This window comes from Aythya fuligula, chromosome 13, assembly GCF_009819795.1.
Source record: "Aythya fuligula isolate bAytFul2 chromosome 13, bAytFul2.pri, whole genome shotgun sequence".
Taxonomy (NCBI): Eukaryota; Metazoa; Chordata; class Aves; order Anseriformes; family Anatidae; genus Aythya; species Aythya fuligula.
This window is the reverse complement of record NC_045571.1, coordinates 19427654-19447089: the sequence shown is the minus strand read 5'-3', so window position 1 is coordinate 19447089 and position 19436 is coordinate 19427654. Positions and strand designations below refer to the sequence as shown.

At 39.4% G+C, this 19436-nt stretch overlaps 1 protein-coding gene across 1 annotated transcript; it reads right to left on the bottom strand.

Moving 5' to 3' along the window:
- On the bottom strand, window positions 1-10186 carry CHMP1B (charged multivesicular body protein 1B). The gene is made up of 8 exons (XM_032196188.1): window positions 10096-10186; window positions 8251-8348; window positions 7397-7543; window positions 6674-6742; window positions 6169-6276; window positions 5132-5175; window positions 4304-4376; window positions 1-3633 (listed from the first exon to the last, which is right to left on the bottom strand). The coding sequence occupies exons 1-8, from the start codon at window positions 10100-10102 to the stop codon at window positions 3589-3591; spliced, it is 591 nt and encodes a 196-aa protein (XP_032052079.1). The 5' UTR covers window positions 10103-10186; the 3' UTR covers window positions 1-3588.
- Window positions 10187-19436: the final 9250 nt, after the last annotated feature.

The following is a 19436-nucleotide window of genomic DNA, read 5'->3' as shown; positions in this document are numbered from 1 at the left end:
TTCGGCTGTACAATTTTTATTTACGATTTGCAGTTACATTTACAAATTGTCCCGTACAAGTTATGCAGTTTTCAAGATAAACACTATCAGAGCTACAAAAATTACTCTTCTCTATACACGTCACCAACTTCAGAATTTATTTCTGTACATAGTTGCTGACCATGTGACGAAATTTCACTATTTTTTGGCTCTGAGGATGTCCACAAAGGCAAGGTGATGATTTCATCCCAACGCAACTGAGAAAGACAGATTACTTTTCTCTCCCCTCCTCTCATCTGAAGCTTTTCATGGCTTTCAGTTTTCAAATTCAAAAGAACGAAGACTACCATTATACTAGCAGATGGAAATACAATGCAAAAATACCGCTGTTTTTCAGTAAACCAGGAAAAAAAAGTGTCAAGAAAAACCATCCTGAAGCATTTCAAGCAATGTTTCACTTTAGATGTGTCTGCTCATAAATACAAATATTGAACTCTTACTTGGTAATGAGGTTACATAGGAGTTGTACAATTTATTTACTGTGAGATGGGCTTCTACAAACAGACAGTCAACTTCCAAGAAACACTAGAAAAGTAAAAGTGAGGAGCCAGAGTTGTTCAGAAAAGAGCAGATGTTTCAAGGAGAACCTGAATGGAAGAACGATACAAAAGTCAAATATTGCTTTAAGAGTAATAACTTCCAGTTTTAAGCATTTTCCAAAAGACTGGAGAAAGATACATACATTAAAAGTGTAAGTATTAAATCTCTGTGAACGCCAGCTCTCATACAGAAGTGCTCCTTCCCCAGGAGAGGGCAGATCTACATGCAGAAGTGAGTGGTACAAAATCCCAGCAACATTCAAACGCACAGCAATGCTGAGTGAAAGCAGCAGGGCAAAAGTTTTGTTTCCAACGTTTTTTCCTCGAGTCAGCTACGCCTGCCTACTACTTTGCATCCTAGTCTTGCAGAGGTTACACTGATTACGTCAATCAAGCCACTAGGTTACTTGCTAATCCCTAAAAAGATCCAAAAAACTACTCTGGTACCAGAGTTCAGCTTGGGACCTGTGGGAGATCAAACTATGAAACAGGCTGCTTATAGCCAGTAAGATAACGAAGCTTACTTAATATTCCTCTTGCAGCAAGTTAATCAGTCTCATGTCCTTCTGTTTTGAAATTCCTCCAAAGCCCCAAGGTTCAAGGCAAGGCAACATACTCAGAAAATCAAATACATGAGGCCTGAGAATAGCTGCCTACCCCCTCAAATAAAGACCAAGAACAGTCCCAAAGCAGCATATTGATTAACATAAAAAAAAAAAAAAAAAAAAAAAAACACAAAATAAGCCAGAGAAGATAGCTGGAGTTGTCTAATTATCAGACACTGAAAGCCTTGGTACTTTATGGTACAGTTTTAACAACAAGCAACTGCAAAATAAATTCAGATGAGGAATTATTACACAATAGTGCTGCCATAAGATGTAAAGTAAGCAAACATCAAAAAAAGTTCACTAAGGCAAAGGCACACACAAGCAGCTTCCACAGGCATGGGTAACTTGGTTGCATAGATACACCATTATGTTTCTGTCACACTATTCAGGAGTAGCTAGCGAGAAAAGTGTACTACATGGTCTCTTTCTTAAGATGTTTACTAATCATTTTACAGGATTGTACCTAGACTACAGTTGTGAGTACATGGTTTCTAAAACACCTTCCAGTTTCCCCTAATTACAGGAGGAACACTCAAGGGTGTTTAAAATAATGCTGCATTGAAAAGAAGTGTAAACATGGGAAAAGAGAGCATTTTAAACAGACCACTTTAATCTAGGCTGCTGGTTTAAGAGAGAAAACAACCTGAAATGTTGTGGAATTGTCTCTCTTATTTTCTGTATCTTATTTTTACAGTAGCCTTGAATACCTCAGTATGTAGCAGCCTGCTAGACCTGCAAGGTGACCAGAGTAATGCATCAAGAACAGTTTGAAACAGCTCTGAAATGTTTCCTCATTTTTGCATGCACTGAAAAAATCTCGACTAAAAAAGCTGAGTTGTTTTTTAACCCATATTTCCCCAACACTGAAAAACCCATGTGGTCCTGAAAACCAGTGAATCAAGAACTAATTCTAAGCCTAGTGCTATACACCTTTCTCATCCCTACAAATATAAAACAAACCGAGCCCAAAGGGTCAGAAATAGATTTTTAACACCACTGTTTATCACAACACATCACAAGTGGTTTCTGCTACAAATGTCTACAACCATTTCTTTACTTCACAACTGCAGCAAGAGCTTGAAGCTACTGAAAGCAGATTCTCTTCCTGTGCAGACATGTGAAGGGATAACTAAAACAAACTAGCCTCTCCAGACGTGACTGCAATATTCCAAATCACATTACTCCACCTGCAGACAGCAATACCACATCTTACAAAATGAAGTGGCTGCTCCTAATCCAACGTAACTGATGCACACACCCAGCAGCCTGCCCCTTTGAGGCAGAGCTGCCCTACCTTACCCTTCCACTTCTCACCTCTCTCCCCAACACCAGACCAGAGAAAAGGCTGATCTGGGTGAGTGCCCTGGTTACAGCAGCCAGGGTTGGGACTGTGACTGATGAAGGACTGTGAAGATGTGACCTTGAGGAAAAGCACTTTTATATTTCTTATTCCATATTTCAGCCTTCTGCCATATTACAGTCACCAATTTTTTTCTTGCATATTAAGAAGTGACCAAATGAAAAGCCAACATGACAAAGAATGAAGAAAAGCAGGCTTCAGTTACACATATGGTTTCTCAGCTTGAACCTAAAAAGAATGAATAGCATGAGCTCCTTATCAGCAGGAGCAAGATACTATGTTGGTCAAAATAGAGGTGAGAGTGGCATTACTGGCTGCACCTCAGGATACCGAGAAGAAAGCAAATAGAAGCTAGAGCACTCAACCTTAAACAAGCAAGCTGACAGAACTGACAAAGAGTTGAAAAATATATTTTATTCCTCCTGTACTAAAGTGATGAAACCGTACAAGTTCCCGATTATATTAAAATAGCTTTTGGTAACTCACTTTTGAGCCGAACCATTAACTTCAGTACAATTACTGTATCTTTAAAATACTAAAACCACCACAGGCTGAAGTCCACTCATTTTTTTTTAACAAGCGTATTTTCATGAAGTCCACACTGTCCACCTCTGTGTTCCAGGAGTTTGGCTGCGTAAGAAAGTTGGCTAGTACAATCATTGGAACTGAATACATTAGTTCTCCAACCATAAACAGTTCCATAATTTAAAAAAAAAAAAATCACTTCATAATTTAAAATATATATCAATGACACTCTGCTTTTCTTTCAGCTAGAATGTGCCAACATTGCTAGCTGACTTAGAATATCAACTTGATTTTGTGAAAAAAGCTTGCAAAAAATATATCAACTTCAAAATGTACAGAAAAAGACATTAGAGAGCTGATACTTTTGGATTACTCGATGTATTTAGAAAGAAGAGCAAGCTTTGAGTGCAGTACCCTATATTACAAATATTAAACACCTAAGCCACGTTTGTAGTGAAGGGTTAGTCACAGAAAGGATTTTTTGAAAGCATGTACACAGACTGCAGCTTTGTTTAACTTAAACTTGATCACGAAGGCGGGCCAGTCTCTGTGACAGCTCATCCTGCAGAAGCGTAAAACAAAGAAACCAATTATCAGCAATATGAAAATTAACTTTTGGAAAGTTCTGCAATGGTCGAGTAATCTCTTGTTATGACTTCATATGAGATAATTTCACACCATCTGAACAAGATTTACTTCAGAGCAGCTATAGCAGATTAGACCAGAGATCAGTATAGCTCTCTGATCTCTAGCAGAGAAAGGAGTTTCAGAACATAACACATAAGGATAAATTTCTATGTATGATCTTTGCAAGTTTAAGTCAGCTTTTACAGAATTGCATTCTTGGATGCAGCCTTGATTAAGTCATAGCCCTAAATTTTTGGGGGGTCACATGCAAGGTGAAACTGAACCTAAAAATAATTGGGAATATTTACAGCTTCTCTTACATAAATTAGTCAACAGGAGGCTCCCTGCCTTGCACATGTTAATGGAGTCAGCTTTTTGGAAGTCTAAAATAACCATCCAAAAACATCTGAACTTACTGGATACGCTAAATAGACAAACACATTGTTAAAGTTGTTTTGCTTATATGACTGCCTTAACTACACAATATTGCTTTTGGACAGCTAACATCTAATTACAACTTAGCAAGCTTGTTTCGACCAAGTGAAGCATTAATTCTTGTTCCACACTTCTCTACAAAACATTGATTTCTGTTAAAACGAACTTACCTGTTCTGCTGAGGCAACACTTGTACCAACAGAACCTGTCTGTCCTTGAGGTAGTTCCATGTTCAGATCAAGACTATAGTTAATGGGAAAATAAAACACAGGTGTAAGTACAATAATCACCAAGTTGAGCAATACTGTGAGCAATAGTGTGAGGTCACTAGTATCCCACAATCACCACAATTCTGGTCATTAGGCAGCTTGACCAGGAAACTAGCTCCATCACCAAGAACACAAGTCGTGTATTACAACCAGCAATCAGGACTGACCAAGATTTCAGTTTAGCAAAGATGCATTGGACACAGTATACATAGGAGTGAGATAAAGATAGAAAGCCTAGACAACTTTTACTAAAAATGAGTCCTTAAGACAACCGAGTGGCACTTCCAACTTAAGTGTCACCAAGAAGGAAAGCAAAATTCTCCGAAATATTTCTTTAACCAGTAAGAACAGAACTACAGGAAGTTCTAATGTGGTAACAAGGACAAAAAAAAGGGGAAAAGTGTGGAAAAACAATGTAAGGATTGCTAATGCTAAAGCAATCCAAGCAAATAACACAATTCTGACATGACAAGTGACATAATTTGATTTTAGGCTTTTGCCCAACCATCTGCTTTATCAGCATTCATAGTAGCTTTGAGTGAAAAAAGAATGAAATATTGGCAACTAAACAATATATTAGTGATGCCCAGAGGTGAAAGGAAAATAGTGATCCTTGGCTGCTTTTGAGACAGACACATTTAAAGCATTGGTATCTGATCTTTTTGTTTACCTGGAAGGGCTGGTGGAACCAACAGACCTACCCAAAAAATAGTCAAACATTTTACCTACCCTGCTTCATCTGCCATTTCCTGTAGAAGCATGTCCACTTGGTTCTAGAGAAAGGAAAACAAAATCCATTCAGTTGTATCACCATAGTTTATAACAAGTTCTGTTCAATCCTGAGAGAACAAATTTTTAACTAAACTGATTTAAAGGGAAATGTCCTTTACAGAACATATTAGTGCTTTTAACCACCAGAGGGCCCTGTATGAACTCAAAAGGAGCAGCAGAGCTAAGTCTGTTAAAAGCCCATTGAACTTTAGCTTCTGAAAAAAACACAGAACAAAAAATAACCGTTTCCAAAGAATTAAACTTATCTGTAAAAAATTAAACATACACCTGAATACGGTAAGTGCTATCAACTGCTGATTATGAATTACTAAAACACTGCTTCGCACAACATGGAATAAAGCCTATCTTCAATACATTTGGTTTACTGGATTTGGGTTTAGGTTTATTTCCTGTTTTATTTACAAAGCATTATCTCCAAAAAAAAAATCTGACGAAATTTCTGATGAAATAGCTCTTTGCATCTTGTGGAACAGCACAAGGGGATGGGTGCTAACTATCCCGGTATTCTTAACTATCTCAAATATTGTTTAAGAATTTTAGTAAATATATATAAAGGTATTGATCAACATTTTCATTACACATACGCTAATTTGGTGGTAACTAATGTCATTTTGTTAGTATCAGTGAATTAAAACTTGATTTTCTTGCAGTATATTTTGTTTTTCTTAAATAATGCTAAAACATCTGGCTAAGAAGTTTACTAAGAACATGTTGAAATACTACTTGGTCAATAGCAGAGTTAGATAGTTCAATATGTAATATAAAATAAAGCCTGATAAAAGTGAAATTGAGTAAAATACATGTGATCCTCGACACTTGTGACTGTAACTTGAACTTGTCTCTTCATCATAAAGAAACTAAGTGAAAATGCTCCAGTTCCTGGTGCCTCAAAACAGGCAGAATGAACAGAAGCAGACAGTTTAGACAATTGGAATTTTAAAGATCACTTTTTTAAAAAAAATTATTCTTCTTACTTGTGGCGTTGTTAGCGTAGTAGTGTTGCTCATTGTGTCTTCCATCTGCTGTGTCTGAACATCCAGTGTTTCAAACTGATGCTCAAATTTATCCATTAGTGCAGATATCTTAAAAAAAAAAAAAAAAAAAAACAAAAACAAAAACATGAACTAAATCACTGATCTGCAGATTAACATAAAAGAAATACATTTCAACTGGTAAAACTAGAACCACACTGTAAGGCTGCAAGCAGCTTTTTGACCCCCCCAGCTCTGCCCACCCCTCACACAGGAGGGACTCTGAAGCTGACCTACCCCTGCAGCTCTAGGCTGGTAAGAGCCCCATCCAGTCAAGTTCCACCTACCCCGTACTGGGACTTGAAAACCATACTGTCTTGGGCAGCCTGTACCCAGGTCTACCACATTCACTGTAAAACCTTTTAATTTAAAACTCCCCTTTTTAAAAACTTGTGTACATTTCCCTTTCTGATTTTGATGCACATCTCCATGAAAAGTTTCTATTTACCTTTTCCAAGTTCATGCTCTTCAAAGTGGCATCCATGGACTTAACTACCCCTGCCATCGACTTTGTTACCTGAAATGAGGTAAAAGAAATGTATTACAGAGAGAGAAAAATAAATAGTTCCTTACCAAGTTCTCTTATTTCTGTCCAGTTTCTACAGTACCAAATAGCAGGGCACACATTACTGCCGTCTCACATATCACTTGGTTAAGGCTCCTATCATTTGACGTTTTATAAGTTCACTCATTTGCTTGAAATACGCATTCTGAACAGAAACTCACTACAAACTAAGATCTACGTGGCATTAACTTTTGAGGGTCCCAAAACCTGTCAAATGGTAAGGGATATAATTGGTACACAAATCATATGGCAGAACAGTCTCTCTGGCTGAAGAGCAATACAGCAGTGTACCTTAAAAGACTGCCTGAACTAGTGATTCCAGAGATCTTTTTAGCTCTACACATGTAGGACTGTATGTATTTGGAAAGGGAACAAGATCTCCTTAGGAGCATAAATAACAACACACAAAAGGAGTTACAAGCTACAAACATGGAGGATAGCTACATTATTTCTAAAGGAAAACTGCCAGGGGAATTCCAGTACCTGATTTACTAATGGCTACATCTGAAAAGCTCAAACTTTTCAACTCATTATAGGCAGACTTAAGTCACTTCTAAGAGGATCAGAGGTTTCATTCTTTCAACGGATTTGTTAAAATTGACTTACTTTGCCCATCGTCACTGCAGTCTGAACTCTTGCTGCTACTGCATCTACTCTGGCACTCATGCGCAAGAAATTAATTGCTTGATTCTTCTGTCGGATTGCATTTTCTGCATGTATTCGTGCAACTTCCATGTTACCCTTCTGGATTGCCTGTTTAAAAATGTGGGAAAAAAAGGCATTTTAGCTTTTCTTGATCTTTGTGAACACAATTTCCAAATATCCTATTTCATTTTTGAAATAAGTATTGATTCATCGCAATACTTTTTTTTTTTAAAAAAAAAAAAAAAAGGCAAGGAGAAAACACAAACAAAACAATAGTTCTGAAACTTTTTTTGAAATGCGAACCCACTAACTTTCCCCACTAAAGCATCCAGCATGTGTTTCAAGTAGAGGTTTTTACAAAACTACAGGAAGTTTCTCTTCCCTAAAACTTTTTCAGCCTTAAGACCCAAATACAGATACAGCTGGCGTGGCTGTATTTCATGACAAAAATATAGCCAAATGAATTTATGGTCTCTCTTTACTACTTCATGGACTCACAAACTAGTTTCAAGAACCTCTTCATAAACCCTTTTAATACAAGCTGAAAAAATCATATATTTTTAAATTTGAGAATAAGCCCCTAGCAGAACACATTTAAGACAATTTTCTTAGTAAGTAAATGTTACAAGTTCTTAATAAATGAATCCTTACACTTATTAATATGGGAAGATTTATAGTTATATAATTTAAATCACAAGCATCTATCAGTATTATCAGCATGCATACCAAGAAAATGGTAACAAAACACTAGAAGTTTTTCAGCTATAATATGTGAACAAAAGACCTAAAGAGCAAGTTTCAGAGTCAGTGCTTACCTTCTTAATTTTTGCTTTCTCAGCCTTTTCTTCTTTGTCGCATTTTTTTGAGTTTCTGTTGAGCTCCTTTGCAGCAAACTTCAAATTAAACAGATGCTCTGCAGTGTAAGTTAAGGGTCCAAGAACATGATCAACCCTCACACTGTAGTATTTTTGCTCTCCTGTTTAAAGTGCTACCAACCCAGAATTATACCATTAATGATATCAAAACCTGGAGAACGTAGTTTAACTAAGCCCTTGAAATTCACACAACAGGGAGACCTATCAAGCTGTTTATAACTTATATGGACACATCATACAGGTTTTAAAATCACGGGCCTTAAGGAACAAGCTCAGGTCCCAACTGGCTCCATTTCACAGCAAACCTAGTTCTGACAGATGGATAAAACAAAACAAACCCCAAGCGAAAATGAAAGCCGTACTCTTGCCAGCTTTCGCTCACACACCCAGACTCATTGGCTCTCAGTGATACAGAAGAGCACAGCAAATGGAAGTGCAGTTTGCTGGCCTGGATCCGCCCCAGTACAACAGAATAATTTATAGGGTAAGAGCAAACTGGCTTGGCTGACCGCACCCAGGTGCGGGGCAGGGCTGTCCTTCCCAGCCACAACACCATCCCGGGTTGGAATTGCTCATGCAGCCTCACATCCCCGGGTCATGTGAGCACTTCTGGGTCTCTGATGGTTGTCACCTGACAGTTTGGGGAAGAATGCTTAAGTCTGGAAGAGAAACTTTCTTAATTCTCAACTTCTGCTTAAGATGAAAGCTCTAAGACAGCAAAATCGCCTCTCACAGTGATTTAAGTGATTCACATTAAACTATCATGGGACAATAAAGTATGTGTCACAAAATGTTTCTTACAATGACACATTTTTAAAGCACTGTTGATGAAAGACTGATATTGTTTTGGAGCTTTCTCAAACAAAAAAAAAGCAGCATAAAGGTTTATAGATCTTTTATATTTTTGTCATGCCACCTTTTGACGCCCCCAGAGAAAAATGTAGCAAATACTAAGATGCCTAATAGTTAATTGAAAACACAAAGCTAATCATTATGAGGTTTAATATTTTAAACGTTTAAGTTATTCCACAGCCATTGTTCCTCCAGTCCAGCCACACATCTTAGATCTCCAATAGCAACTTGATGAGGTTAAGAAGTCTGTTGATGTTTGTTACCTTGCCCAATAATCACAAGTAGGTTACAAAAAAAAGTGACAGCTGTGCCTATACACCTTATGCACCTACCAAGGTAACTACAGAGGTAAAACCAAAATCTCCGCTTGTATTTATATTTTGCTGTTTTCAAACCTAGGCCAGCACCCCTTTCCGCAGCAGTACACATATAGCACTGAGTCACTGCCTGGGTAATTTCCCAAGCAGGAAAATACCTCAGGGGCGTTCGCCCAGGCACACGCCAGGTCAGAGACCAGAGCAACCAGGCACAGCGTGAGCTCACCGCTTACACCCATCACACAGGGAAGGAACATTCAGAGCAGCTTATTCCAGAATAATTTCCTTGGTTATCTGCGTAGACATTTAGTTTGGGCCTCCTGGGATCCTGAAGCTTTGGAGAAGCGTCCCCTCACCCCCTGCCCCACAGAGGAGCTGCCACCCCACAGCCACCCCCCAGCCCCTACCACAACCCCCAGCAGGGCCAAACCCCATCACCACCCTTCGGTTACTCCCACCTCCGTCAGTTTTTACACCTTTTTTTTTTGTGTGTGTATCAAGACGGTTTCAGGCAGCAGGAACACCCAGCTCCCCGACCCCGCACCGCCCGCCCCTTCCTCCCCCGGCTTCCCTCCCGCTCCCCCTCAGCCCCCAGCCGCGGAATCCCCTCGGATACTCTCCATGCCGGCCTCGGCGGCCTCGGCAGCCCCAGACAGGGCAGGACAGGGCAGGGCAGGGCTGGCTGCGGCCGCTCTCGTCCCCTTCCCCTCTGCCGGCGCTGTGCTGCTGCCTCCGGGCCCGGCCCCGCTCCCCTCCGCGCAGCCGCGCCGGGGCGGGACCGCGCATGGCTGCGGGCCTCAGACGGCCTCAGACACCCTCCTTGGGCCCGGCCTGCCCCGCCCGGCTGCTTTTAGAGGGATCCGTGGGTTTTTTTTTTTTTGGCCCTGGTCCCAATCCCGGTCCCTGTCCGGGTCCCGGTGTGGGATGGGTGAAGGCTGCGGTGGCAGCGGGGCTGGGCTGGGGTGCTGGTGGATGGAGCGCTTGGGATTTTGTCCCGCTGCTGTCTCTGTCTCGGCCCCTCTCTGCTTAAAAAAAAAGAGCCGAGATTTGCGGGCTGAGCTGTGTGGAACCTGGGCTGCTTCTGGAGCAGCTCTGGGACTGAAATGGGGCATACTGAACACAAAGAGACAGCGGGCTGAGGGAGAATGGCAAGGCGGGTTTGGTGGCAGCTGCTCAGGATCTGAGATCGGGACGCTTATTAAATAAGTTTCAACAGCTTCCGTGTACATTCGTGTGGCAATTTGTCTCCTGGGAGCATCAGAACTAGTACACAAAGGCAAAGCAAGGCCCAGGGCTGACAGCAGGCACCCTGAGTGCGGTACGAGGCCTGGGCAGCACCAGTGGCGTTGGCCCCAGGTCTCTCCAGGCACCCAGCCACAAAGGTGCGGCTGCATTTCGCACCCAGGACCCGGATTCATGAAAAGTTCCAGAATCCGAAATATCCTCCCATTAGATACACGCAGGGCATTCCGCGAAGTGCCTCAGTTCTCAGCTTCCTCTTGGCTTGTTTTATTACATCACAATGCGATCACAAGGGGCAGTAAACAGCCGTTCCCTTGGCACTCTGACACAGTTCCACAGAAATAAAATAATAAACACCGTTAGCCTTTTTTTTTTCATCAGTCTTGCTTCATTTCAAGCATTTTTTGAACTTCATTTCTTGCAAAGAACTGGTTTCATATAAAATTGTTTTTGTTGATAATGGCAATTTTAATTTCCGCTCTCCATTCCTTTGTGGAGGTTCCCAACAGTCTGTTTAGTTTCAGCACAACCCAGCACATATCCTTGAATAATAAAAGTCAGCTCAGAACTTTCATTATATTTGAAAAATTGTGTATGTATATATATACACACACACACATAAATATACTTGTATATATAATGTATATACATATAATGGTATATATATATTTATATATATATATATATTTTTTTTTTTTTTTTTCTCTTGGTGCATTGCTTTACGTATATTTGCACTGAATTTCATCTGTCATTTTTTGGCCAGTCAAAACTGGCTACCTGCAGTTCTTCATGACCAACTCTCGTCTTCCCACCAAGAATGTGCCAACCTGAGCAAAGTTTGCTGCCTCAGTTTAAATATCAATTTAAATATTTATATTTATTTGTTCTGTACGGGATGAAAAAGTTGACTAGATTTGTAATCATTTCTGCCCGAAATAGATAAATATAAAATAAAATAAAATAAAATAAAATAAAATAAAATAAAATAAAATAAAATAAAGTAAAATAAAATAAAATAAAATAAAATAAAATAGCTAAAACATGCCAATTTGATGTTTCTTATTAGATTCTGATACAAAAATGCTATACGCCAGGTTACAGAATAGATCAGAATATTTTTATTTACATTAAAAGGTATGAACATAAAATGGATTTGTTTTGACTACAGAAATATAAAAGAAACAACGTATGCAACCATACCAAGTAGACAGGGAAGCACATTACACCAATATTTTTTTCTGTGTTGCCACACACAGAAAATATATGTGCTCTGTTGTTTTTTAGTGCTATAGCTCATGTTAATTATCATACCTTTGACTAAAACTAGATTATTGTAGAATGTATAATATGTATATATTTGTATATGGACATGCATACGCATACGTGAGAGCTTTATATATGTAGGGCAAGTGTAACAGACTACATATTTGTGTTACCTATCATTTATTTATACTTTCATAAAAAAGCTATGTTTCTTTTTTAATAGTATGCCCTCTCAGGATATGGTGTTTCACTTGGGAAATATTGAAAGGTAATATTAATACACTGTAATGCTTTTTTAACTAATAATATTTTTTTAATTTGACAAGCAAAGAACATAAAATTCTGATACACTGGGGAAATGTTGAAAAACTGTAATATCAGATGTTTCTATTGCTATTGTTTCTTGTCCTCCAATATCTATGGAAACTAGCGGAACTACTTTTCAAAGGAAGCAGAATGCTATTGCACAGAGCTAATTAAATGATCTGTGACTCCGATTCAATTTTTCTACACATTTTGTGTCCCTCACCTGAATTCCCTGCAGCATGTCCTACCTGTAGGCTATTCTGGGATGGTGCCATCTCTGGTCTTCCCTCTGAGATTGAAAAGAATAGAATTTGACTATATTGCAGAATTTGAGTATACGGAGAAAAAGATAAATAAACTGGGAAAAAAAAAAAAAAAAAGATACAGATTTAACACCCACTGACATTACTAGAACAACTTTCACTGACTTGTATTTAGTACAAATATTCACGTGAGCAACGAGACCTTAATCTTCATAGCACTAAGCAGCCACTAGTACAAGCATTTGATACCAAACAGTAATTTTATCATGTTCCCAAATTTTTCCATTTATTGCACGTATTTCAGTATGCATAAGTAAAAGATCCTTGACTAAGTGTGCAGCATTTCTCTTTGGATCAACCTGAACACAAAGAGCAAACGTGAGTTGTGTTCACTGTTGAGTTGCTGGAGGTGTCATTTTATAAGCTCGTGACAGTCTGCCTTATTAAGTGGTAATTCCTCCAGAAAGTTAAATTATTTTCTTGAGTCACCTTGCTGAGTCACTCTGATAGCTTGAGATGTGATTTTTTTCCCTGATATTATATCTTTCAGACAGAAGCTGTTAAAGTAAGTGCTCTGGTGTCTAATTATTAAAAGGCTGAGAGCCTGAACCAATAACTTTGAAACAACCAAGGAGGACTCTCATTTCTTGCATTGTATGTTAACAAGAGCATAACTATTTGTAGAGACTTTTTCTACAACAAAGACCCCCATCTAAATCCAGACTATCCAAAAAAAGAAATAACAAAATGACAGTAGCCTGCATCATATCTAATAAAGCATTCAACACCCAGAAAGGAGTGAAAAAATAAGAACTTATGCCATTGAATTTACTGTGAGACAGAACAAAGTTATTGGAACAGAACTTTCCGAAATAAAGTTCACAAGCATGTCATTAGCTGAAGGACTTTTTTCACCCTTTAAATCACTTGAAGAGAGTGTGCTCCAGCTTTTAATTAAATACATATTTTTTGCAGGATGAAGTGATTAAAGTGCTTGATAAAAAGCTATACATCCTAGTTAAATACAAAGTACATAATGAGAAGGAAATGTAATATTTTTATTTAATTTCCCTTTAATCTTCATTCCTTTGAAAACTGTGGCTAAAGCTTCACCTGAAGAAGTTCCAAGCAGCGTAGGAGCCATGTACAGCAACCAACATTTTGGCTCTAATCTGTTCTGATGCTAAAAGTCCTCTTGTCACTAATTTATTAACTTGCAGCTAACCATAAAGTAAATCTGCCTGTCTGTCACCATCCCAGAAGAACTCGGGGGAATTACGAATCCTCTCAGTGTCATTCCCCAAAGCACAGTTGCCATCTCCACTGTTTGACTCTCATCTAGTTTGGCAGTAGCGAATGGGAGAAAATCAGCCATCTGGTGATCCGAAGTGATACAGCCGTGACATCCCCCATCTGAGAAGTGTCATAAGCTTAATTTCTGATAGCACTTGACTGTTAATGCAGCACTGACAGCTACTCAAGGCGAAAGGCAGAAGTTTTGTCACACATACAGAACATGTTCTGCTCCCGGAGTTCAAGCCTGAACTTTTTCACGGTCAGACTTTCCTTGCTACAAGGTAAATGTAACAATGGCTTTAAGAGTTAATTGCACCACATTTTAGAGGAGTTTGCGGTCAGGCTTAGGATGAGATATTTTTCTCTTGAAGACCCAGTCTTCCATGGAGGGTTTTATTTTTCATTTATCATTTATTTTAGATGAAATAAACTATCACATTAAGGCTTTTTTTCTTTAATGAATCTTTCTAGCTTGATGTAAACATAACTAGACTTCATACTCTTCATACTCTACAGTAGTCCTTTAAAGTCAGCTATTTGTTGCACTAATAAATAGTAAGACTGATTTTCTCTTCAAATACATGATGGAAAAGACCAAACTGACTGTAGTCTGGTAATGTGTTCTGGCTGGTAGCTGGAAGCTGTGAGAAGCAGAGGAAATCAGTCAAGGCTAATTTGGGAGAAAACATTCATCCTCACTGCTTGTCTTTCATCACAGGAGGTTTCCTTCAGACAGCAGAATTTTTAGGAAAAAAAATGCTGAGTTATTGTTTTTAGCTAGCTAAGCTTTCAAACATGAGTTCATGTTTTCTCTTTACATGAATGAACATATCTCACGGCCCTATAAATCTATGTGCTTCATAAATAAGGTGTCCAGAAAAAGGTGTTGGAACAGGAGATTAATGCTGCTTTATAGTAATTCAAGTCTGTATTTATTAGTATAAAGTTTTTATCAGTATTGGCCTTTTATATTCTTGAGATAGCGCATGGGGCTTCTCCAACTCCTCTGGAAGTGTGAGGTTGGGTCGAGCAGTCCCGAGGAGATACCTGCCCTCCCTTCAGGGGGCAGTGAAGGAGCAAGGACCCCTCAGGCTGCTCCCAGACCGAGCAGCAGCAGGGCTGGGAGCTTGCTTGCTGCATGGCTGCTGAAGCATCTCCGGCAAAAACCTGCCAGGAAAAGTGATGCATCTGAACCGACAGCTTCCTCATTTGCCTCCGCTATCCAAAATTAATATATGAATAGCTTGTAGATATGGTAATAATGTAGGAGTACTTATAGCAAATGAGCCATAATAAGTGTGGCAGCAGGCACTTTTGAGCAAAGCTAGTAACAGTAATTATTCTCGCTTGTGTCTCGGGAGTCTGAATTCATAATGATAAAGATTGCTGAATCCTGACTGTAAAAGCTTTGTAATGCCTACCTGTGACAGACACGCGGTGACCAGCAGCTGCACTGCTCTGTGTTTTAGCAGGAGACGTGTATATAAAGTACCTTTTCAGGAGATGGGAAGAGACACAATTATGGGGTACGATTTTCTGGATCCAATTCGCATCGGTAGATAATTCTCAATATCACTTTCACAGAAGCAAGTATTATTGTCTGTGGTTTTAAAACCAAGTCTTTGGAGAGCTGTAGGAGTGATTTAATAGAGAACACATTTAATGGAGAACTAACTGCGAGCAGACTACTCTGGAGTGAACAGCCCAACTATAATCAACCTCCTAGAAACTTACACAATAATCCTCATGTATAATACTTACTTAAACGAATAAGGTTTTCCAGGGTCAGAAACAGACACTAGATCACTGAATATCCACTCTTTTTTTTTTTTTTTTCTTTTTTTTTTTTTTTTTTCATATTATTACTGGAACTCATTAATTAGGACATGGTTTGGAGGTGGAAGCAACATTAGATAGGAACTATTAGAGTGATCATCTACTTGGAAAAAAAAATGATTCATTTCAGTGATGTCAAAGAGAAGTAAAGATGGCCTAATTATACACAACAATATCAGAGAACAAAGAAGCAAGAACTGCTCAGAAATAGGAGCTTACCTCAATCAAACCTGAAAAAGGGTTGATCACCTTCACACAGCTGACACAGGAGGGAGCCAACCAGGCTGCTCAGGGCATACGCCACCAGCCAACATCCCTCTTCCCCTGTGGCCTGCGAAGAAATACCCTTAATAATTAACAAAAACTTGTTAATTATTGCTTTCTAATTTTACACTAATAATACCTAGAAAAATGAGAAATTAGCCTTTTTTTCTTTTATTTTATTTTCTTTTGACTCACACTGTCATTTATTATGGTGGGTTTCTTCTTTTCTTTTTTTTTTTTTTTGGGGGGGGGGATTGGGGGGAAATCCTACACACCTTTAAATGGCTGGAAGATTGTAAGGGAAATATTGCCAATGAGTCTTAATCATTGCCATGGCAACGTTGTGGTTGCAGTTGCACCACAAGAAAAAGGGATTTTATTGCCTTGCAATTACTTGGAAGGCTAATATCAGTATCGAGTATGTGAAGCACTAGGATTTCTGTTGGCTCGATGGGAGATGGATTTCACCCCAAGCACCGGGTTGTTTAAGGAGAGCTGTGCTTGAGTACAGCATTCAACCACAGAAGTGAACACCGAGTGGTTTCCACCCTCCCATAAACCAAGTATTCTTCAGCTTATCTGCAGATGGCATGGCTTATTCTCTGCAGTCCTGTCACCTTTAAGAAGATTAACCTGTAGAGAAGATTTTAAGGACTATTGACCAGTTAATGATCAAATCCTATCAGTGCTGCAGTGATTAAGAGGCAAGCAGCATTACTAGGGAAATACAGGTTATAATTTCATTTTTTTTAACAGACATATACCATTGAATTTTAATGACTAAAAAGAACATAAAAAATTTTGAAGATACATATTACCTGGCGCTTATCTTCAGCAACCTGAATTAAATATCTTGCCTACTGTGGGGGAAGTTATAGACACACCAAGAAGTTAGTAAATAGCAAAGAAGCTTACACATTTCATATATTTGTAAGCATTTTCATTAGAGTAACATACTGAAAGTACATTAAAATACATAAATCGCATGTTCTCTGCAAGTTTTCATTTGAAATTTACTATTTCACAGAGAAGGGAATAAATCTGGCAGGGCAAACTGCATTCATGGAGCTTTGTTAAAATGCTGATCCCACGGCACGGGGAGAGCTGCAGACACACAGCCCAGTGCCATTAGAGGAGCGTGGGGCTAATTACAGCCCCAGCCCCAGCCAGCACTCCTGCAGGAGGCTATAAAGCATCGTGGAAGAGGCAGGGTTTGAACCACTGCAGTTCTGCACTCAAAAGGCCCAAAGGCAGGGATTTCCAGGAGGGCAGCACAGCTCTTCATTGCTTTCTACGACAGACAGCCCCTGTTAAATCCTGCTGCCTCATCCCTTCTCCAGTAAGAACTGTTTGTCAGGGTCTCCTCAGCTGGCCAGAAGCTGTGTTTTGGGGCAGAATGAGGCATCACTTACAGCCACTCAGGCTGTGCTAAGACCCTTGATCGTGTCTCATCTAGGAAAAGGAGCGTTGGTAATTTTGACATCTGAGTCACTGTTATTTGCTATCTGAACGACTTCCTCTCTGAAATGAATAAAGCTGTTGACCAATCTCTGAACTATCGGTACAGCCTTTCTGCCTCTCCGAAATGAGGAGGAGTGTGCCGTGTCCTGTCTTTCTGAAAGATGAAGATGCAGTTGTTGACTCTTTCCAGCCAATGCAATTTCAAACAATTTAATCCTTACTTCAAACCCATCATGATTTAGATTTCCAGTACCGACTGCTAACTTCTCATTAGGCTGAAATCACCCTGCACAGCCACTATTTCTGAATGCTTTCCTCCGCTCTTTGCATTTTAATTCTTGATAAGTCCATTTTAGAACATTTGTGCTCTGTTGAGTTACCTACTCTCAATTCTCAAACCTCTTCCAAAAGGAGCAATTTAGTTAAAGTCTGCCTCCTACTTCCTCCCCTCACCTTCCCTCCTCCACAATTTCCATCTCATCTATGATGCAGCAAACATTTATTTTTCTTCAAATTTTATTGAGTTGTGAATTGCACGTTGCGCCCTCCGTAGCACTTTGGAGAAATAAAACTGACAAACTCAGCTGCACAAGAGGATGAGCCAGAAGAAAGAAGTAAACTGAAAATAAGGAAAAAAAAATACCAGAATTATTAAATGAGAGTGCTGAAGAACTACAGTAGAATTCAATTTCCAAACATGATGGAGGTGTATGGATTTGCTATTTTAATGCATACACTTAGAGGTGGTGATGGCTTTTAGGACAGGAATGAGGCAGTGAGGTTTAAAGCATTCATTAAGGAAATAAAATTCTCCTTCTCTGTGGTTTTTCAGCACAGAGTTTTGTTTTTATACTTCCTTCAGCAGCCACTTTTCCCGTCTCTTCTTCCCCTTTCCTACATGCTTTAACATTACCTGCAGACATAGAGAAATATAATTCTTGTCACAGGTTGGTTGTTGATGGTGGGTTTATCCATGCCCAACAAAGTGTTACAAATAGTATTCGTTTGATGCCTTTCAGCTAAGCCTGTAGAAACCTGTGTTATCCTTCACGTTTTGTAAGGAGAAACAAAGGCACATTTTACATTTACCTGAGGTCCCGTATTGCATAAAACCTCCAGACTGGCTCTTGCTATAAAATAGCTCATTTCTAGAATGCATTTAAAACCCAATACGACTTTACAATTAGGTATAAAGTACATAAACACCACATGCACTTTATTCTCCTGATGATCCAATGCCGTAATTTGGACAGAGGAATAGTCCTACTATATTCAGTGAAATCCTCACAATGTGTAATTGGTGCAAGACCAAGCCAAGTGAGCTCATGTGCGTTGGTTTGTGAACTGTGACGCCAGGAGGACGTTGCTGGGAGGATCGATTTTAATCACAGTAATTGATCTGTACAATTAGTCATTCGTAACACCAGTCACGCCTGGTGTGCAAAAGAAAGTAAATGTTAAAAAGTTCAGGGGACAGAACATTAGACGTAAATGTGGGTATCCTACAAACGCAACTGAAAGCTTTAAGGTTGTGGAGAATGCTGCCATAACTAAAAAGCAATTTTCCTACCAGATGCCAAGTAAAAGCAATATAAGGATTTGATCCACGTTGTATTTAAAGTCTATATTTATAGCACAAAGAAATTAAAGTGATAAAGATATTAGGGAATATAGGATATTTGTTAACCAATACCTTTCTGCGTCTCTGAAGCAAAACCAGCTGGCTATGGAAAGCTGAATTGTGTTAGCCCTTGGAGCGAGCCAGGCAGCTTGGCCTCCCCAGGCTTTCCTAATGCAGGAGCCCTGGCACAGGAGCCTGCAACCTTTGCCCACTTCCGACTTTGCTCTTTTACTCGCAGCAATGTTCATTACGGCAGATGGACTCTGGAACAGTTTCTGTTGCAAGGGAGGTTTGCTAAAGGCCAGAAATGTCGGCGAGACACCAGATTCCCATCGCAAAGGGTTGGCAGCTGCAGCAAGCCAAGTTCAGAGCGTTAACGATGAGGTGCAATGTAGAATCAGTTCA